The sequence below is a fragment of the Silene latifolia genome, chromosome X (genome assembly GCF_048544455.1).
Source record: "Silene latifolia isolate original U9 population chromosome X, ASM4854445v1, whole genome shotgun sequence".
Lineage (NCBI taxonomy): Eukaryota > Viridiplantae > Streptophyta > Magnoliopsida > Caryophyllales > Caryophyllaceae > Silene > Silene latifolia.
Window position 1 is genome coordinate 7,663,403 of NC_133537.1, and position 9,436 is coordinate 7,672,838.

At 37.9% G+C, this 9,436-nt stretch overlaps 1 protein-coding gene across 1 annotated transcript; it reads left to right on the forward strand.

Moving 5' to 3' along the window:
* Positions 1-20: 20 nt before the first annotated feature.
* LOC141622688 (subtilisin-like protease SBT1.5) lies at positions 21-6,541 on the forward strand. The gene is made up of 3 exons (XM_074438693.1): positions 21-63; positions 3,310-4,312; positions 4,650-6,541. Exons 2-3 carry the CDS (start codon positions 3,624-3,626, stop codon positions 6,313-6,315), a joined length of 2,355 nt encoding a protein of 784 aa, XP_074294794.1. The 5' UTR covers positions 21-63; positions 3,310-3,623; the 3' UTR covers positions 6,316-6,541.
* Positions 6,542-9,436: the final 2,895 nt, after the last annotated feature.

Below are 9,436 nucleotides of genomic sequence, written 5' to 3' on the forward strand. Positions count from 1 at the left end.
CATCTTCTTCCCATTTACAGGCAAACAACTTTATCCTAAAGAATCACCACATCCAGCTTTCAGGTATGTTTTCAAATCGTTGCGTTTAAAAACTCGACTTTCGGTTTTACAAAAATCGTAAATAAATTCCTTTTCAATCCCATTTTCGCCTTAGTATAGGTATTGTTGATTTGTTTTGGCTTATTTGGGCAATGGCCCATGGGTCCTTTAGTCGGTAATGGTCTCTTTTATAGCTTGTCCCTAGAGTCGTAGACCTGTTTTGTCTCTTCTTTTGTTTAACTCCTTTCTACATTCAACACGCTTTGTTTATACTTGACTTTTTTAACCATGAAAGTGAGGGGTGGCTGCTTTTTACTGTGTTTAGTGCCAGGGGGAAGAACCTAGTAGTTATCTTTATAAGATCAAATCATTTGGACTTCCTAAACATTTTTTAGCTTTGTAGAACAGTTGCTAGTTTCCATTTTTACCCTCTTTCCTGCTCAGATTTTTAATGCTTTACCTCTTTTAACCAGTAATCTGAAACTGACTGGCTCGAAGTGACTCATACCTGACCCAACATGAAATGAACCGCACTAAAGCAACCGATACTTCATACTTCCTCTATTCAACTCCACTCTACCACTTTGCTTTTTCACATTTGCCAACGCGTGTTTTACGCGGTAAATATCGTTAGCTACGTATTTGCAAAAATTATAAAAGTTAGATATTTTTAATGTACTCTAAAGACGAATCAAACAAGATTTCACATGAATATATTTTCACTTATGTATTGAGAGAAAATCAAGAATGTATGTGAACTTGTGAATAGTGTAGAAAATAGAAATGGGTAGAGTGGAGTTGAATGGAGGAAGTATGACACAATAATAGCAGGCACGATTAGGGATGTCAATTTCACCCGCATCCATCAAAACCCGATCCACCCGATCCTAAAAGATGGATGAAAACCCGATTTAAATGGATGATGGATGGATGACGGATGAAACGGATGTGGATGACGGATGGGTTGGATGAAGAAATTTCACCCGCCATCCACCCGCCATCCATCCATCACCCGATTTTATTATTTTTTATTTAATTTTTTTTACATATAACACATTATTAAGATATAAAATATTTAAATTTTCATATTTTTCTACTCTCAATATAAATATTTTGTAAGCCTACCCACTAGAAAGTTAAACTAAATTAATTATCTAACTTTATTTTTGTAGAGAAAAAAAACATCATTTTTTTAAACTTGAAATTATAAATGCACAACACCCGTTTATCACCCGTTTCATCCATGGATGATGGATGGATGGATGACGGATGATATGTTTCACGGATGACAGACGGGTTGGATGAGATTTTGAAAAGACGGATGGATAACGGATGAGGCTTCACCCGACCCGAACCCGATCCATTGACATCCCTAGGCACGATACCAATCAAAAACCAAAATGATCTCCCTTGAACCAAAACTTGTCACACACGGAAACTGATTTGACCGAGACTTGTACTACCTTGACCTGTTCCGATTGATCCTTTGTCGGATTTGTTTTTTTTTTTTTTTTTTTGGCCGATTGTCGGGTTTGTTTGAAAGTAGTATAATAAGTCACTTAGGAAGTTCAATTTAGCTAGTTTCAGTCGAAAAGAACAAGGTCTTGGCGCACCAAGTGTCTTTAGGCCAAATAATATAATTCGTTAGACCCGAGTCTTTTTTTCATCTCCCCTAAAGTGTCTCTATTTAGATGGAAACCTTGTCCTATATGCATGAGAGTGCTATCTCTAGTAGGGTGGTTGTATAGAGAGAGGCGTGATGTGAAACTGAGCTGGAATGTTACTAAAAAAAACATACTCTATTACTCTATGATAATAATGACAATCATCATGGTTGCATTATGGGGTCTATATATGTATGTATGTCGCATTACCATGCATTATTGCAAATTCTTTTACAACTCATGTGATAAAAATATGGTCAAAAAAGTGAAAGAGATTCATTTTCATGAAATGCTTTAACATTATGACAATTAAAATGGAAATATGCAATCGATTAGTAGAGTTGTGTAGGTAGGACATACAGTTTAAAACCACTTTCATTTGAATTTAGTTACTTTAAATCAAGTTTGAAAGCTAGGGATGCCGACTTGACTTCGTTCATCTGATAGTTAAATTCTCGTCTTAAGAAAAATCAATTGTGTTTCAACCACAAGCTTTCTCTCAAGTAATCATCAATATTAAGAGGGTACATCTTTACCAAACTCAAAATCATTACACATACAGGTTTTTAAATTTTGTATGATTTCAAAGACGTCATTAACCAGTAATTGTCTGGTTTTAAAGATTTGTGAAGATTATTTTAAATTAATTTAAACAATAATAATAAATAGGACTATTCTTAAGAATCGGAGGGAGTATTTTTGGTCCAAACTTAACAATTTAGTCCAAAATGAAAATATACAGGACAATGATCGATCTATAATCTTGGGTTCGAATCCAATTATAACCTGGATTCAAATTCCGTCATTAATATACTGTTCTTGTATGGCCTCCATTACACTCTGGGAAAATACTGCGTTAGATATCCCCACGTGGTACTAACACAATTGACACAGTACTCTCAGTAGACAGTGTGCTATTTATGTGTCACACATGAGTTGTCCAGGAGATCGTAAATCGTACGTGCTGTAATAAATATACTCGTTTATTTTTTTGTAGACGGTTAGATTCTCTAGACAGTAACACCATAACAAATGAAGCACCCATTATTGGTTACCTAATAAGTAATACCGTCATTCGAGTTTGGATTCTCTCTATTTCCGATATAAATGAGACCGATTCGGTCGCAGAATATAAAATAGGGAAAGAAAACAAGTGGGTGGGTGTACTGACATTGTTGAGACGTGATAGACAAAGAGACAATGAAATTGTATTGTCCTGATTCAAAGACTATATAGACACGCACAATAGTTAACAGTTTCTCACTTTAGACCGTCACTATCCGTGTAAAGTTATAGACGGATAATATTTCTCTCATTAAATGAAAATGGATAGTGCAAGTGAGTGAGAAATGGATATCCCTATAGACCCTACTTGTCCTCCTATTTGCATTTTGTGAGAAGACCATTATTCGTTTACAGCCTTAGACGGATACTGTGCGTCTACAATGAGAAGTTAACTTATTTATGTATTAAATTCAAGTTAACATTCTTTCAAGATCAATCAATTCTTCTATACTTTTAAATTGAGCATCTCTCCGTCCTGGTCAATAGTTATCTATTTCCATTTTAGGGTATATTATTGAATAGTTATCTATTTTCATTTTAGATGTATCAGCCGGTCTTACTTAAGACTATTTTAGTTAAGACCTTTTACAACTCTCCTTTTATTCCTGCCTTATTCAAATCGATTATAACTTATAATATCATCTTAACTTGAGACGGTTTTAATCAAGGACGGAATTGTAATCATCCATCACAAAACACTTATGATAGTGTCATCCCCACACCAATTATGAATCACACTACCCCCCTCCCACTTATACACACACACTCACTTCACCCTCACTCCACTCACTTATGTTCTTTCAAAAACACCATACATCATCTCCATTCCAAAATCACACACACTAAACCAAAAACATGCTAACTTCAACTCATCTCCATTTCCTCATCACATTCATACTCCAACTATCATTCTTAACCACAATCAACACCTTCCCAACTTCTTCAAAACTAGAACAAAGAACCTTCATAATCCAAGTAAACCACCTTATTACAAAACCCTCAATATTCCCAACACACCACCATTGGTACCAATCCACCCTCAACTCCCTCGACTCCGCCACCGTAAAAACCCTCCTACACACCTACTCTACCATCTTCCACGGCTTCTCGGCCCGGTTAACCAATTCCGAAGCCAACAAACTATCCAAACTACCCTACATTATCACCCTCATTCCCGAACAAGTACGCGCCACACACACGACTCGCTCCCCTCAATTCCTTGGTCTTCGAACGTCTCCTTACGCTGCAGGGACTTTGTTGAAGGACTCTGACTTTGGTTCTGACCTTGTTATCGGAGTATTGGATACGGGTATTTGGCCCGAACGAGAGAGTTTTAATGATCATGGTATTATTGGACCTTTGCCTAGTAAATGGAAAGGTGAATGTACACGTGGGTTTCCTTGTAATAACAAGATTATTGGTGCTAGGTACTTCATTCAAGGATATGAAGCCTCTAGTGGTCAAATGAATTCTACTTCCGAGTTCCGTTCGCCTCGCGATTCCGATGGTCATGGTACTCATACTGCCTCCATTGCTGCAGGAAGGTATATATATATATATATAAATTTGAATTTTACCATTTTACCAAAATTTGTGATTTTTTTCAATAGCTGTCAATTTATGTATACGCGTGAGTTTACCCAGTGCGCACCTGGTAAAAAGATAGCGACTGTGAATTTTCTCGGATCCAAATTGATTACTCCCTCCGTCGCAATGCAATCATTTGCTTACGTTTTATTATTATTTTAAAGGTAAACAACTGATTGGGACGGAGGGAGTAGCAATTTTCTGGTTTTAAATCGATATGGGACACTCACATGTGACATTTATCGCATTCACAGCGTCTAGTTCATTTTGACGTTAATTCTTATGTATTGATAGGTATGTATACCCGGCGTCGACGATGGGGTACGCAGAAGGAGTGGCAGCAGGGATGGCGGCGAAAGCAAGGCTGGCAGTGTACAAGGTATGCTGGAACACAGGCTGCTATGATTCAGACATACTAAAGGCATTCGACACGGCCGTTTCGGACGGTGTTGACGTAATTTCACTGTCGGTAGGCGGGGCAGTAGTCCCGTACTACCTCGACGCCATTGCGATCGCTGCCTTTGGGGCATCGGCTAATGGCGTCTTTGTCTCGGCCTCGGCCGGGAATGGTGGGCCCGGGGGGCTGTCAGTAACTAATGTGGCCCCCTGGGTGACGACTGTAGGAGCCGGGTCAATCGACCGGGATTTCCCGGCTGAAGTACTTTTAGGAAATGGTAGGAGAATTCATGGTGTGAGTGTGTATAGTGGGCCTGGGCTTGAGCCCGGGAAATATTACCCAATTGTGTATGGGGGTATTAATCAAGACGAGGGTGTGGGCGGGGAAGGATACTCCGCTTCGTTGTGTTTAGACGGGTCGCTTGACCCGAATTTGGTGAAGGGAAAGATTGTGTTGTGTGATAGAGGGATTAATTCAAGGGTTGCTAAGGGTGAGGTTGTTAAAGAGGCTGGAGGTGTGGGAATGATTATTGCTAATGGTGTATTTGATGGGGAAGGATTAGTAGCTGATTGTCATGTGTTGCCTGCCACAGCTGTCGGTTCCGTAAACGGGGATGTTATTCGGAAATATATCTCGGATTCGATAAAATCGACTCCGATTGCGACGATTTTGTTCCACGGGACGAGAGTCGGTGTTCGGCCGGCGCCAGTGGTAGCCGCTTTCTCGGCTCGAGGACCCAATCCCGAGACCCCTGAGATACTCAAGCCGGACCTGATTGCGCCCGGCTTGAATATCTTAGCGTCCTGGCCCGACCGAATTGGTCCAACGGGACTCGGGATGGACAAGAGGGGATCCGAGTTTAATATCTTGTCGGGCACATCGATGGCGTGCCCACACGTGTCGGGTCTCGCAGCGTTACTGAAGGCGGCCCACCCGGATTGGAGCCCTGCTGCAATCCGGTCGGCTCTCATGACCACAACGTACACGGTGGATAACACTGGTGAAACGATGAGAGACGAGTCGAGTGGAAAAGAGGCGACGGTGATGGATTTTGGTGCCGGTCATGTGAACCCACAGAAGGCCATGGATCCAGGACTGGTGTATGACATTTCCACCTATGATTACATAGATTTTCTATGCAATTCCAACTATACTGTAAGCAACATAGAGACAATAACCCGAAAAAAAGCCGACTGCCTAGGTGCGAGACGCGCAGGCCATGTCGGTAACTTGAATTACCCGTCCATATCAATGGTTTTTCAACAGTATGGACAGCATAAGATGTCTAGTCACTCGATCAGAATAGCGACAAATGTAGGGGATCCAAACTCTGTATATAAGGTCTCAATCCACCCGCCGACGGGTACACTTGTATCCGTGGAGCCAAAACAGCTCGCGTTTAGACGGGTCGGTCAGAAACTCAATTACTTGGTTCGTGTCGAGGTTGTGGCCGTAAAATTATCAGCTGGGTCCTCTATAACAAGAAGTGGTGCAATTATATGGTCTGATGGAAAGCATAATGTTACTAGTCCCTTAATAGTGACTATGCAGCAGCCTTTGTAGATGTATGATAAGTTTCTGATGCCTACCAGTAGTTTTTTTTTTTACCACTTTTTACTGAATTTAATTACAGTAAAAGTTGTGTATAAATATTATTATGGTTTTGTGATGAGAATCTCTGTAGGCTGATGCCTATTACTTCAGAAAACAATGGAATGAAGCCGGAGAATCTCGGTTATCGTTTATGTGTTACTTATAAGGAAAGGAAACTCGGTTAACACTTGAAAAACGTATTAACTATTTACCCATCTCATCTTTGTAGGTGAAGAAGAAACTTTGTCGAATGACTGCTGAATGATGTAGACTCTTAGTATATACTTCGTATTTTTAATGAAAATTTTTGAATTTTTGAATTTTTTGTCGAAATTGTTGTCTCCTTATACGATCTCTCCCTCTACGGCTCTACCACTCGTCCTGAGTACGAGACTATCAAATTTCCTCAACGCAAAAAATGTGAATAGAGCTTATTGACTGAAATACGACAAATGTGATTAAAGCTTATTGACTGAAATAGAGAGTAATTAGTCTTAGGTCTTGTTCTTTTCAGCTTAATTTCACCTCTGATTTAGCTCAGCTCGGTTTAGCTCACTTCAACATCAACTCTATTCATCTCTACTCACTTCAACTCAGTTCGGCTCAGTTCAGTTCAATTAAGTTCAGCCTTAAAAGAAAAGGACCTTAAACCCGTAAAATTCACGAGAGCGTAATTTGAGTTATGGATGAAAGCATTTGTGGGATTTGGAAGGAAGTAAAAGGATAAAGAACAAAAGAGTACGTATCTCAATAGAAACTCATGTGACATATAACTGCTCCTGAAGAGCAGATACAAGATTACAAGGGAACAAAACCCTAAAGAATAAAGATAACAAAATACTTCGGAGTGAGAGTTGAGTGGATGCAGTTGCATGTTGCAACAAAGTCTGAACCCATTTTGAGTGGTACTGTCAGGTTCTTAGGCTGTATATCACTCACTCAATATGTGCAACCACTTCTAGTTTTTGAGCTCCTATTACGATGAACACTTTTCGTTACAAGCGTGTGATCTTTCACATAATGCAAGTGGAAGAGAGCTTGTGAAACGTTACAAAGAAGACTTATTGTCTGACTATTCTTACTTATGACGAATATAAACTTAGTGATTTCTCACAACTACTTTCCTTTTCTTATTATTATGTCAATGATCAGTTGTTGAACGTCACAAGATTATGATGTGTTACAAATGAGGATTTATGTTTGAGCTCTTGGTTAAGGTTGTTGAGATGCCCATAATCATTCTCTCTGTCTCAATAATTTCGTGATTTTTGTTTTTCTTTTTAGGGATAGGGATATTCGATTAATAATAAATAAATGAATTGGACGGACGGAGTAACAAACTAGGAACTGAAATAAAGTGGGAAAATCTAAAAAAAAAAACATGCCCTTAAATTTGAATTATATGAGAAACATTTTAAGTTATCTAAATACTACTCACTTCATTCTATTTGATTCTATACATTTAATTAAATTTTACGAAGTATATCACAGATATATATGCCACGGTCCACAAATGTATAAAATTAAATAGAATGGAGGGAGTATAGAAACATAAAACAACTTCATTATAAATCATATTTCCGAGAATTTGTTTGCATTATATTCTCTATAAAATTTTATAATGTTTATTGTAAATTATATTTACTTGCAATGGTTTTTACTGTGACATTTACATTTCTCTATCCAATAAAGTGGCAATTATCTCTGAAAAAATTTTGTGTCCACCGGAAGAATCGTCCTCCTTACACCTAAAGACAATCCGTCAAATGTACTTATAGTTATATTGAATGCAAATTATGCAATAATATATTGATGAGATTTCTCATTAGCGACTTGAGAGCTAGCGGATTGACTTGAAATAAAATGATCCTACCTTATTTTACTTAAAATGAAATAGTATATTGACGAGATGGTATTTTATCGTCTCTATTATAGATAATAAAAGGCATTTAAAGAACACTGTCAATATGCATTTATAATTACATTATTAAAAAAAGGAAAATGATAAATACAGCCCTAAGGGTTGTATTTAAGGTGTCAAAAAGGAATGAAAACCTTAAATCAAGCATTAATGACATTAATTTACGCGTAATTATGTCATAAATTCCTAATTTAATTCCATTTTGGGAAGTAATTTAGTTCTTAAATACAACCCTTAGGATTGTATTTATCATTACCGTTCAAAAAATTAGAAGTTAATTTATCAAACAGTTAGTCTTGTTGAAGACGGGTCGGAGCAAGTGACGGGTAATGCCCAGGGGCGGATCCAAGGCTAGGCTACTCGGGCTAAAGCCCGAGTAGTTTTTGGGAAAAAGATATATATAATTTGAAGTAGTAGATAATCAGATCTCAGCTTGTAGTTCACTGGTCTAAGACTTGGTTTTCATAGAGCTTATCCGTGTTCGAATCTCAATGGGGAATGTTTTTAATATCTCAAGCATTAGTTATTTTGTACGAAGTATCTATTTCTTTACAAAGTTATGCTCTTTTGATTTATTTGTTCATATTTTGTTGTAGCTATTCTTGGATTTGGATCCGTTTTCTCTCTTAAATCGTTTAAATAATATTTTTTTCACTAAACCTCATCATTTCTTTATTTTCACCCATAAATTTAGAACCGTTTAATAATCTCAAGATGCGATCTGGGCCACTAAATGGAAATGGCCTCTCTCCATTTCTCTTTCCAATCATCAATTACTCCGTATCAACCATTTTACGACTAACGAATAAGATATGGGATGAAAAACATTATAGAATATTCCCTCCGTTATGTTAAATTGTACTCCGTACTTTTCATATCCCAAACATTTGTTGGCTAACTAATTTTCATATTTTACTCAAAAACTACAAAAATGGCACGTAAATTTAATATCCATACAATGTTTTAAAAAATATCAACTTAAAAATCCTTATATATACTAATATCGAGATTTTTTTTTTTTTCCAATTTCTATGATGTTAAAATTTAGCCCTAGGTAGACGGAATTCCTGGATCCGCCCCTGGTAATGCCACTCACAAAACGGATAGGGGGGACAAGGTGAGGGCACCCCCATGTGCTTCCATCTCTCCTCTAGTTGGAGCATTTGTGAG